Source organism: Oreochromis niloticus, linkage group LG7 (genome assembly GCF_001858045.2).
Source record: "Oreochromis niloticus isolate F11D_XX linkage group LG7, O_niloticus_UMD_NMBU, whole genome shotgun sequence".
Classification (NCBI taxonomy): Eukaryota; Metazoa; Chordata; class Actinopteri; order Cichliformes; family Cichlidae; genus Oreochromis; species Oreochromis niloticus.
The window spans coordinates 33,788,999-33,802,189 of record NC_031972.2 but is presented as its reverse complement, the minus strand read 5'-3'; the positions used below and the strand labels follow the sequence as shown (position 1 = coordinate 33,802,189).

Sequence of the window (13,191 nt, the reverse complement as noted above, 5' to 3'; positions counted from 1 at the left end):
ACCACGCCTCTTTGCATCTTTATGTCTCCTCCAAGTCTCCCTGATCACTCAGAACTACGAGACATTTAACACGTTTTGCATTTCATTGCTAACTTGCAGGAAAAGGGAGTGGGATACTTGGAGACATGGAGACATGTAACTGCATTTATCTAAGTCAGTGTGAAACAAGGTTTGCATATGCTCTGCTTGCTCTGCTGTGTTGGGATGAATACCTGACAGAACATAGAGGAGTTTCATTCAAGGTCAGCAGGTCGACAGGGATAACCGGATATCAGAGGGAAACATGGAGTATCGACGGGCGTTTTATCCCATCAATGAAGCATTTACTGGCTCGTTGAAACTGCTGTTACAGGTCAACGATGAGATCAAGAGGTCACTGGGTTTTTTAAGGATTTTTTTTACACCTGCTTGTGATTTATATAGAAGAATTTTCTGCCCATGTGAAGTGGGCAGTCTACAGCAGCTGAGTTCTGAGATGAGCTTTTATGTTCTCATTCGAAATAAAAGTGGAAGGTCACAAGGTCACACTCCGCGTGTGTTACACTGACAAAGGACAACCTTACAAGTGCAGTGTGTCCTTCCTTTTCCTTAATGTGAATCCACAACAGGTCTTTATGTCTAGAGCAAGCAAGAGAGATTTATGTCACCTGCTCAACAGCTATGCAGGAGAGATTAAAAATGAACAGAACCTGGTGAGGGAGTTTTTTAAAGCCTGTTTTTACAAAAAACCAAAAACAACATAATTTAAATGCTAATTTTAACCAAAATGTGTTTTAAATTAGATGGAAAATTGTCTTCACAGGAAGCTACATGAGCCACAAGATTAAATTATACTGGCAGACATACATGCCAAAGCTCATATAAAGGACAATGTGGAGCAATAGACAATAGAAAAATAGGCCTGGTAGAAGCCAAGAGTATTACAAGGTGAAGCAGCATTGGATATCCCCCAAATTAGTTATCGCAGGATAAATCTTTTTAACAAATCTGGAGAAACTTGAACAATGCATGAATATACTAAAACTATCCTGCAGTATCCATTGATTGGCCTCATAATTAATTTGGCATGAAATGCACAATTGGCATGCTGCATTCAGTATAATTTGAAAGAACAGTTTGTCATGTTTTTTCAATTACTAAAAACAGTTTTAGACACCAATTTGGTGTCTCAGTTGAACAACAAGAGACATATTTTGCATATTGAGTATATTTGATCAACAGAACTGGGCTTGAGCTTTCCCCTTCCATCCTGGAGGGTCCTTGTACTTGGATCAAGCTTGTTATAGTTATTAAATGCCATTATGAAGACGAAGGTTGCCAAGCATGGCACAGTCAGTACAGCAAAATCCATAATATAGCATTGTTTTTGTTACTGAATGGAAGGATAAGATTTTAGTATTGTGGAAGTACTTTTTCAGATCTCTTTGAGGCATCTCGATGGGGACAGACTTTCTCTCTAATAATAATAATGGATTGCATTTATATAGCGCTTTTCAAGACCCTCAAAGCGCTTTACAATTCCACTATTCATTCACTCTCACACACTGGTGGAGGCAAGCTACAGTTGTAGCCACAGCTGCCCTGGGGCAGACTGACAGAAGCGAGGCTGCCATATCGCGCCATTGGCCAACACCAGTAGGCGAAGTGTCTTGCCCAAGGACACAACGACCAAGACAGACAGAGCTGGGGATCGAACCGGCAACCTTCCAGTTACAAGATGAGCTTCCCAACTCCCTGAACCACGGTCGCCCAAATAGCAGCATTCTTTTAAATCTTTACATCAACATAATGTGAAAATAATCACAGGAAAGCATTTAAACAGAGATTATTAACACATTTACATGTAAATGCATATTAGCTGCCTAGGTTAAGTGTTTCTGCTGATTAAGGGCCTTGGACTGTACTTCATATGTTTTTTGCTCACTACCGACTTCTTGGCTTTTAAATATATTATCTCCCCCTGCGGGCAATGCAACTTCTGCATGCGTGTCCATTTGAATTTTTTTTCTAATTTCTTGATAGTGTGAATCAGCGATTATGTAATTCTCGTTTTGAAATATTTCAGTTACCCTAAAAATGCAGAATGTAAAACAAAATCAAAAGTATCCATCAGGAAATTAAAAAAAATCATCAATAAATGAAATAAATCAGTAAAAACACAAGGAAGCATACAAGGGCTTTAACCATCAGTGGATGTATTCCAGTTGCCCAGCAGCTCCCTGAAGGGCTGTCTAAACATGAAGCAATCCACTTGCCCTGCATTACTTTTAATCTGACAGGTGGTCACTAGCAGATATTGCAGGTTCCAGTTGCCTAGGTAACTCTGTGATGTATTTACTACTCAAAGGAAGCTGTGAGCTGTGTAGGAACAAATGCACAATGACATTTCACTTCACTGTAAACTGAGAAGCAAGATTCTTTACATGTTTGGCACTGCAGCTAATACTACACAGTAAATATTTGTAAAGAAGTGAAATCCGTGAATACGCTGTGTGATGTACTATACGTCAAGTAAAACTAACCCAATCACATTTACTAACACGTTACTTACATTTCAGTAGTGTGTATGATGTAACTGCATCAGTTGTTGGCATCAGAAGATTTTTCAAGGTGTGTTTACTTGACTAACGTTCCCCTTCTCAGAATGCGGCTAATGAAAGATAAAATAAAGGATGTGAGATATTATGCAACGATACCTGAAATTATTTCATTTTATTAAAAATAAACATTACCGCAGCTTTCAGTGTAAATTAAATTCTCTATGCTTTGAAAACTCTGACGTTCTGATGTCACAGGACTGTCAGTTAGGTGGTAACTGGTATATGGACTGCTGCTGCTGCTGGATATTTCTTTACTGCTGTTGATGTTTTAAATGGAGGCAGTATAAAAAAATCTATATATGACTGGAGGGGGTGTTAACTTGTCCCGAGGCAGAAAACCAGTCGAAAGTTGACCCAACATGTTTCCATCTGTTCAGGTTAAACTCTTTAACTGAACCGAACTCATGAGAGATGCTTAACTGTAGATCAGCAAGTTTAATTCCCCCCTCAAAAAAAGGATAATAATAATAATAATGATTAAAAAGTCAAGTTTTTAACTTGACTAGATATTTTTAAATATTGCATTGCACAGGCCTTTCAAATCCCACAAAAAGTAATATTACATTTTACAAAAAATTATTGACATCATTTTTATATTTTACATTAAGGTGCCAAACATGCTGATTAGCATCATCAGGATTGCAGATGAGTTGAGGTTAGAGGAAATCAGGGGATAATCTGATTTTTAAATAAAAAAAGTCTAAACAAAAATGTAAATTAGTATAATTGCAAGAGAAACAACATTTTCAGTTCATATTTAAGCATTACTTTCAATAACAGTGTACCCCAAGGTTTTCTTTATTATTTCATTGTGCTTGTAAGTAAACCACTATTTTTTGTGTGATCATACAAATCAAACTTTTTTATTTTTTGTCATTAAGAATTATCTCAAAATCTAATTGATCACCTTAATCAGTCACAGAATGAGCAGATTTAAAGTGATTGTAAAGTATTAAATAGTATTTTTTTTTTCTCGCACAATACGGCTGCTTGCGAAGCTTTGGTGTGTCGTATGTGTTATTAACCTAATAAATGTTGTATGAAAAAAATTGAGAAAGCTTTCAGATTCTGCATCAATATGACCGAACACAAGCCCACAAAGATGATGCACACCACCTCTGTTAAGCAGACCTGGTCATTTATCCAATATTGTACATAATTAGAATTAACAGTAAATTGGAAGATGACATTACAGTCGCATGTTTGCAGTTAAGGGGGTGATTACCTGATCTGATACCTTTCAAAATGTGTGTGAGCAAGCGCATGATGGCATAGGCGACGACAAATTTTGGAATACCTCGTAAAAAGAGTGGTTGGTGGGGTTTCTTTAGCTGGGAAGGATTATTAAACCGTCCTTGAAGATTTTCTGTCTGTCAGTCCACTGACAGACAGACTGTGTGCAGATGAAGGAATTTCAAGAGCATTGTTGCACTCCACAGGAGGATCTGCAAGGTCACAAAGGAACCCCAAAAGTTTCTAAGAAACTTAAGTTCTCTATAACACAGAGGCTGATATTAATGTCGATGATTCCCCTGTCAGGAGAACAGAATGCACAACAATGGTGTGCATCATAGGGCTGGAAGGAGACAAAGAAATCTGTTGTCCATCTGCAGTTTGCTAAAGATTACATTGACTACTTGTATGTGACTTAAGGGGGTCAATTGAGAAAGCCAAGCATATGCACTGGAGCTCTGCAGTCATATTTTTGTAGAGTCGCTGCCGTATAACGAAGGACTTACACAATGACTGTATACAACACTAATTCTTTACAAGTATATATTGAGGGTCTTGTACATTTACAAAATTTTTCGATTAAAGTGTGAGAAATATCTCCACAGGGCCTTTATCGGTTTTCCACAGCACACTGAGGAGAATATTGAATTTTTTTTTCCGACTGCAAGGACAAACTCTGCATGAAGGCCACGCTCAATATAACACGAATGTGTGTCTGTGAGAGACGAGCACTTGACTGTCACACACACACACGCACACAGATGAAGCACTTAAGTTGGCACACTGAGAGGTGACAGTTTGTATAGCCGGACAGAACAGGCCATTACACAGTGATCACACATTTGCAGGATATTTAAGTGAAGCCATTCACTCTATAAGTGTGTCCCATCCTTGGAAACACTTGCAGACCAGTGACAGCAACAACTCTAACACATTTGATGCAGTCGTCTCGGGGGAGAACTGTTAGCTAAGCTCATTATTGCTGGTTTTATTCTTGATTAAGCCCATTAACTAGAAATCCTGTGAACTTTGAATTCCTGTTGATCACTGTCCAACTTTTTACTCTGATTTCCCTCCCTCGGGCAGCCATTGGTTCCACATCAGTCAGACTGCAGAGACTTGAAACCTGCTGCTGATAGATAATCCATCACAGTCAACACGGAGTCACCTTTTATTTTATTCAGTTATAAGTGCATATTGAAAAGTTTGCACTGCACTGCCAGGCAACAATAACTGAACTCTTGACAGAAACAAAATCAGACATGAGGTTCACTGTGATAGATTAGGTATTTGCAGCCACTTACGACACTGTGCGAGTTGACTCGCTCAAAAATGAATGAATGCATCAAAGAGTGCAGAAGAAACACATTAAGCCTCTTAAAGGCATGGCTGGGGAAATGGTTTTTCAGCAGTGAAAAAGGTGTGATTTATGTCCTTTCACAGCCTAAATGTGTAGCATTCCTGTGCTCAGAGAGAAGGTCCAAATATGCTGACCTCCTTTTTGTTGTCTTAGTAAACTGATTGATTTACAATATTAGGTTGTAGAGCTAAAGTAAGCCGCAGTACGCCTGGCAGGTCAAAAAAGTGGTTACATCCACAAGAAAATTGATTGACAAGTGGATGATTTTCACATGTTTGGGTTTTACATAACTAGTGCTGAGTTGTCGGTCTGTAGCCCATACTCAGCCTCCCCATGAAGAGTGTGCTTTCGGGACATAGTTCTGTAATAAAACCCATAACGCCCCACAGAATGTCTCGCTTCCACGGCTGCTAACAGTGCTGTCAGCTGAAGTGGTAATCACACTGGTGCTACCAAAGTCTGGCTCAGTAGTAGTTCAGCCATTTTTACAAGCATTTGTGAGCACATTGCATGCAAATTACATGACTCTGTATTTCAGTATGAAACCAATGCTAACACCAAACTGAAATGTAGTCAGTCACTGACATACTGTTAAAAATTATATTTGTAACAGAGCAGAAAATAAAGTCCAGGCTTATTTATCGCCCAAGTACCATCTTCATTATTAAGCATTTTTGGAATCAAGTTTACTGAAACTGGAAAATAGCATTTTTCAAAAGCTGCTTAACTTTCAGTAGGGTTGGTAGCTGCTTCGGATTGTAGGAGGTTAAGTTTTAATCTTTGGGTAATTAACAAAAGCCTAACTGTTTTCTGGTTTGTTGGCAGACGATGATCGTTAGGATGTTTGTTTATGAGAGCATGAAGTGCAGGAGGTTTGGTCACACTACCAACGAAGAAGCAAATGTTTACAAAAAATTTAAATAGAATTTGGTGGTATGATCAAACTGATATCTGGACTCGTCACAACATGACTACTGAACTACTGAAAGCAAAAAAATTCACATGCTTTCATACACAAACTTGTCGTCAGTGCCAATAAGCACCTGAGCAACAATGCCCTTAGTTATTTTGAACTAGTGTTAATGTAGTCTAAGGAGCTTGGAAAGAAAAGCGTCTGGACTTCTTTAAGTGGCTTGAAGACGTTTCACCTCTCATCCGAGAAGCTTCTTCAGTTCTAAGGGTCAAATGGTGGAGAGTCCCAGATTTAAGCCCTGTGGGAGTGTCCCCCCAAAGAGGGACAAAGGACCCCCTGATGATCCTCTACCTAATCACATGAGCCAAGGTGTGAAAATGGGTGTGGGTCACAATCAGCCAGGGTTTCGGGTGAGCTCACTGTGAAACCTAGCCCCACCCTATCATGTGATTTCCTGAGGTGAGATGGCCCAGGGTGTGAGTGGGTGTTAAGGCGTCTGGGAATGGATCTCAAAACTGGATTATAGATGGCAGACAGTTGGTGTCGTAAACCACCGCCGCTGTTCAAAGATGGTCGCTCACAGTGGACATTAATGGCTTCTTTCACTCCTCTTTCAAACCATCTGTCCTCTCTGTCCAAAATGTGAACGTTGGCATCCTCGAAAGAGTGACCTTTGTCCTTTAGATGCAGATTGACTGCTGAGTCTTGTCCCGTGGAGGTGGCTCTTCTATGTTGTGCCATGCGCTTGTGAAGTGGCTGTTTGGTCTCTCCAATGTAGAGGTCTGGGCATTCCTCGCTGCACTGTACAGCACATTGTTAAGTTTGTGTTTAGGAGTTTTGTCTTTGGGATGAACCAGTTTCTGTCTGAGTGTGTTGCTGGGTCTGAAGTACACTGGGATGTCGTGCTTGAAGAAAACTCTCCTGAGTTTCTCTGATACACCGGCTACATAGGGGATGACAATGTTGTTGCATCTGTCTTTCTTGTCCTCCCTCGCTGGTGTCTGATCTTCTTTTCTGTGCATCTTTGCTGACTTTATAAACGCCCAATTAGGATACCCGCATGTTTTAAGTGCTTCCTTTTAGTCCTTCGCTTTTCTTTTCAAGCTCCTTAGACTACGATGACCTGGATGACTGAGAACCTTCACAGACATAGTGTGAATGTAGTTTAAGAGAATAGAAGAATACAGTGGATCGATCCTGGGGGGGCTTGGGTGTTGCCTCAAGCCTGAAATACATATGCTTGAATCTCCCTCATGCACACTTACCCGCAATAAGTAAATTCAGTGGTGCATCGGTTGGTTCACAATTATAGCTTGATTGCATTTCTTCAAACTGTATCTATTGTAAGTAGTTTTGACACACAACAGCCCATGGTTTTATAAAGCTATTAAACTCTATGTTTTATTTCTCTTCATTTCAGATTTATGAGCAAGATGACCTGTCAGAGCAGATGGCCAGTCTAGAAGGACTGATGCAGCAGCTCAATGCCATAACAGGCTCCGCCTTCTAACCTCTGAGCCCGGCCCGGCCCCGAATCATGGCCCAGTCTGGAACCCTTCTTCAAGCCTCGATGTCACCTGTTGTCTGGTCTTTCAAGGCACCAACAGGTCAATCTGGGTTTAAAGATGCCTCTGTGGAATCAGATCTCCGTTTGTGCTGGGTTAAGTCTGTTTGGTTTCTACTGGTCTTGGCTACTATCCACTGGGACCGGGATTGGAAAAAGGGAATTCAAAAGAGGATAAACACTACAGCACACAGCATCAAGAACAGGACCAGTGTTGAGGGGCGTCTTTAGGAGTTTAAACTGAAACCCCTTTAGACCCCTCAACCCCAAACACAAAACTAAAAAAAACCCAATGCCTAGCGCCTCGACTTAATGAAACAGGGGGAAAGGATTATCACAAAAAAAGAAGACAAAATTACAAGATCCCTCCTGTTTCTCTTATTTGTGATATTTATTAGCATCCTCCTCCGCTGAGTTATCTTCAACTCAGTTACTGTGACTGTACCTCACTTATTTTTCATTATCGCCATTCCTTTTTGTCTTTTGTCTTTCTTTGGGTATTCCAACTTTGCGCATTTACAGGATGTGCATATGGTTTGAAAATGCAAGACAAACCTAAGTGAGAAATGGAAAACACATCCTCAGCCACCAAAGTTTCAGCAAAACTTTTTTTTTTTCATGTGGATTCAAGGTTGCCTGTTACAACAGAGCGAGGTGATTCACTACGACATTTTTTCTCACCGTCTTTTTCTGTCTTACACAAAACAGTATGATTTGACTGAAACTCACATCACCCAAGCCCACGGTACCCTTCCACTTTCTGGATCTTGAGATTAAAATTGTAAAGTCCGGTCTGAATCATCTGGATCTGGATTCTACTAACTTTTTTTCTTACAGGACTGTATAAAAACCTCTTTAGACTCCCACAGTTGGTTGCTGCTCCTGACCAAGCCTTTACTCTCCCTAACGCAGAAAATGTCCAGTATTTACCCACAAGGACTTGTGTCGTTGCCAAATTCTCATCACTGAAAGCTTACTGTAACTTTTTTTTCGCTAGTTGTTCAAGTCTGGCCTAAAAATGGACTTGAAGTGGGTGAAAAAGATAAGATTTAAGGAACAAGGTGGAGCTGGTTTCGAGATGATCAATTCCATTGTGGAACAAAGAAATGTCTCTGGATGGAGAACAGTAATTGTTCATGTCAAACGTATGTTCAGTCACTCTAAACATGTTAGTCGCAAAGTGCAGCGTTGCCCCTGTTGTCTGGAGAACTAAAGAAGGGTTACAGTCTGTGAATATCAGTGTTGTTGGTCTTTGGGACACTAGTTCACGTGTTCTCCAAAGATGCATTTTGAAGGACACTCGCTGAATCATGGTTATTCTATCAAAAACATAATAAGCACTACCAAAATTGAGAAAAAGGTAATTGCGTCATGATCATAAGACGACAGTTTCGACTCTCAGATAACAAAACAATAATTTTGTTTTCCGTCATTAAGTTGTATGTATAATTAGCTACAAACCAACCACAGCAGGGTGCTGTGTTGCTCTTTGAGATTTGATGTTATCTTCATTATTAATGTTTTTATTGGGATTGGAGATGATGGGGCAGCCACTGATGATGATAATGACACTGATCTCTGTCATTGTTTATTTTTCGACTGTGCCATTTTACAGTGTCTGGCTGGAGGTGAGTGTGCTGTATCTGGGCTTGCTTTTGATGAATCCATATTTATTTTTCATGAGACAAACACGAGTGTACCTCTGTCGACCTTGATCGCAATGGCAAAACCGTCAGCTTCGCTTTGAGTTTTCTTCAGGGGGTTCTGTTTTTATACAAAAAACGATAAGAGAAAATGTGACAAAAAGATCAACACAAATAATGCATAATCCTCAAAGTATATTTTTACATTTGATGTCCTGTCAGAGCTGAGTTTTTTTAAGTCAGGTTTTTTTAACCACATTTCTGCAGAGAGCTACTTTAACCGCAGTGAAATATGATAACCTCCAGCCTTTGAACATGTCAGACAGTTAGTTTAATTCAAAACATCTTTGTTAACTGGTATAAAGAAGCCCTTTTGTGCCATTTTTAGTTTTAATAGAAGCTGTCTAAAAAAAGGTGGACCGAGGAAACAAATTGCAAAGAGGGAATTTAAACCTGTAGCGATAGTGTTGAAGGTGTCCTCTGTTGCATCAGTGCAAAGAATATCTGCCTTCCCGTTCTTTAAAACAACTGCATTTGCATTGACAGCAGGCGAGAGAACCTGATTTTCAGAATTTGATGGAGATGAGATGGGTGAGGATGTTTTTGTTTCTCTTTCTGAAAGAGAAATCCTATTTGTGAAAAGCGGCATTAGGACAGTGAATAAGGTGTACACTGTAAAAAAAAAAAAAAAAAAAAAATCCTAACAAGTTGTTCTGCGCTGGAGTTTTTGTGAAGGTCTCACTTCTTTCTTTGCTGCTGCAGCAATCTATTTTTCTAAATATCACCCCTCATTCTTACAACATAATTGGAAGTATGTGGAATTACACCACCTGTAAAAAATCACATTTGAACACCTGGCTAAACGACTGGTAAGGATAGTCATTTTGTCTGTCTGCAGAAAACCAGGAATTCAAAATGACTAATGATTCATTAATCAGTTGGGAGAGAAAAAACAGGCAATCAGTATGCTCTGTATTTGACTCCATCACCCCAGCCTCCATATTGTAATTTACAGACCTTTATCTTTCTGTGATAAAAGGAAAAAGCCTGAGGGAGACAGAGAGAGGCAGAGCCATGAATTGATATTCAGGGGTGGTTTGTATGTGCGAGTTAGGGCACAGAGGAATGAGCCCGTGAATTCATTATAACGTAGTTTCAAATATTATGATTCAAGCTCACGCTCGCTGGGCCATTACACCGGCGGAGAAAAGTCCCGGGCACAGAAGGGATGGAAAGGTAACATCTCGGTAGTACGAGCGCGGGGATGAAAGGTGAACGAACGCTGGCAGGCGGGCGGTGAGGGGATCAAACTCATCAGCCTGTTCTCGGAGAAAAATCCCTGTTTCACTCTGCTCTTCCTACCCTCCCCTCCTCTCTGCAGAGCAGAGCTTTGTAAAGACGGAACAATCCTGTGCTGTGGGGTCAGACTAAAATTTGATTTTAAAAAAAGAAAATCAGACTCAACAATAAATTCTGAATCGAATGGCCTGTTGACACAAGACATTTCAAAAAGGTAGGAAAAGAAGGAATTATTAAAGTTAACTGCTCTTACTAGTGGATTTGCACATTTTAGCCCATTAAATGTGAATCACATCTATTTTTAAAAGTACTTCTTTTCCAGTTATCATCCATCCAGCTGGACCTTTCTGGCAGACGTTTGTTTGTTTCATTTCTGAAAGTCAGCTTGCAGACATTGTTTCCAGAACCCTCGTATCACTGCCAACTTGTCGGGTTTGATCCAGTGACTCAGACAGATGATGTGTCGGTGGAAATGGAAGCAACTGCACAGGTTACTTTAAGTCAACTTACAAAACAGCTCTTAAATCAAAAATTGTCAAAGTAAAAAAAAAAATTAAGTTGAGCAGTACTAGGACTCTTTAAACTGGTGGATCCATCAGCCAGCCATCACACTCTGCATTTGAGCAACTTTATTTTAGTCAGTGTTGCAGAATTTATCTGTATTTCATAAATGTTTCTTCTGAGTTTCCTAGAAATGGCTTGTAAATTTCAGCTGTTTCCATTTATAGACTGTATGCAAAAGATAGATACTGAGGTTGTCTCTCGTTTTAAGTCATCACTTAGGCCACTGTGATCTTAGTTTTTGAAAACAAGGAGCAGTAGGGATTCGCCACTACCTACAGCATGTGCTGCTTTAATGTCGATTTACACTGAATTGAACCCAAACTTACAAAATCAACACCAAACTATATAAAACAAATTACAAAACTAGTGACTGATTTCAAAACCTCCTTAGAAATGTGTTTACTGAGGTTTTCAAGTGCGAAGTTGGGCAGAGGTCAGAGTCTTTGATGGCCATTAGCACAAAAAAAGCAGGTTTAAGGCACTTAGTTTTCACTTTTCAACCTATAAGAAACATCCATCTTTTATGTCCACCCTTTGGTTTCCAACTGCCATTAGTTTTGTATATTTTCAATTCATAGACCCCTTCATAAGTCCAAATCAGGTCAAAGTGCTTTCTCAAATTATACTTTGACTAATCTGATCAAGAATACTTCTGTTACATAACGATGGGTTTGTCTCCAGATGTCTGTCTGATGCCTTGCTATACTCTATGCAGAAGGTATCAGGCCTACAAACACCCCTCCACTTTGAAGTCTCTACTATTTGAAATTCATAAACTTGAGCTGAAACCAATGGGTGCCTGGAAGGAAGGAAATCAGTCTAAAAACTGATGCAGGATCTTGAAAATAATCAGTTGGGCTGAAACCTTTGAAAGTTTTTTAGGCACGAGCTAATACATGAAAGACCTGTACACTCTGTAGCGTTTACGTAGGACATTTGGTAACTCTTAGAAGGAGAAATCAGTTGGACTCAGATAAAACACTTCAAAGTAGCACGGATAAGCAGCTGATTAAATCTTTAAATAGGTGTTTTTCCTCTTAGCTGTCAAAAATCCGACTTTATACCAATGATGTGACTTGAAATGTTCTTTAAAGAGAACACCTAACTTTTTCTTATCCTTAGTCATTCGCCTGCATGAGTTTTTGTCATCGTTGAGATAAATAAGACATTCTCCGTAGCTATACTTTTCACTTCAGTGTTATTTTTCTTTCTCCATATTTAGTCACTTTATTTGAAGTCTTTGTGAAATGTTAAAATGTGCTCTGTGTTATGTTAATTTGTTCCTCCTGTAAAGTCGACACACGGGGACCAGATGAGACAGCGCTGTTCTGCTGAGGGCTTATCCCAAAAGCCCCGTGTCCCTTTAAAGGGAGAAACTAAAAAAGAAAAGTTGTTTCTTTTCTTTTTTTTTGGCAGCACAGATGCAGCCTTTCAGCACCTGCCGGGAAACACAGCAGACACATCAGATGTACTATATCCAGTGATGGCAGGGATCGTCCTGTACTTGAAATATCAAAGCTTGGATCCACAGAACGGCAAACGTGTCTATCAGAATGTTCCAGTGCAAGATGCTGTACCCCCAAATGGCTCACTCAGTGACTCATAATGCAGAAAACGTTCATCAAAACAAACCATTTCCTCTCAGTCTGAACCTAAATGTCCTTTTATTTCAGCAACAAAGATCATTTTATGGAAATCTGCCTACTTAACTTAGAACAGGGCAATGGCCAGATATATAAAAGAAGCTGATTTTTTTTTTGCTTGTTCAGAGATTTTTTTCCCTTCAGTAACCAAACTTTAGGATCCACAGGCTTTGCTGTGCAGTGATGTTTGCCTTAATACCTGAAAACTTACCTGTATTGGCTGACCTTTAGTTATAGGAACTAAGAAACTCCAAGGGGAGAAATTCTGCCTGTATTCTCCCAATACTTGCAAGGATATCAGTTTCATTTACATTATCTGCATGTAACAGCTGTAGGACAGTCCGGTACTCTACCTGTTTTTTCATTTTTCAG

At 39.7% G+C, this 13,191-nt stretch overlaps 1 protein-coding gene across 2 annotated transcripts in view; it reads left to right on the top strand.

Moving 5' to 3' along the window:
• dcc (DCC netrin 1 receptor) overlaps nucleotides 1-9,741 on the top strand; it is a 324,319-nt gene extending 314,578 nt beyond the window's left edge. For both annotated transcript variants that reach the window (XM_025909079.1, XM_019361335.2), the window contains exon 29: nucleotides 7,527-9,741. In XM_025909079.1, coding sequence (XP_025764864.1) covers nucleotides 7,527-7,616 — 90 coding nt within the window. In that variant the 3' untranslated portion in view covers nucleotides 7,617-9,741. The remainder of the gene's footprint in view (nucleotides 1-7,526) is intronic.
• Nucleotides 9,742-13,191: the final 3,450 nt, after the last annotated feature.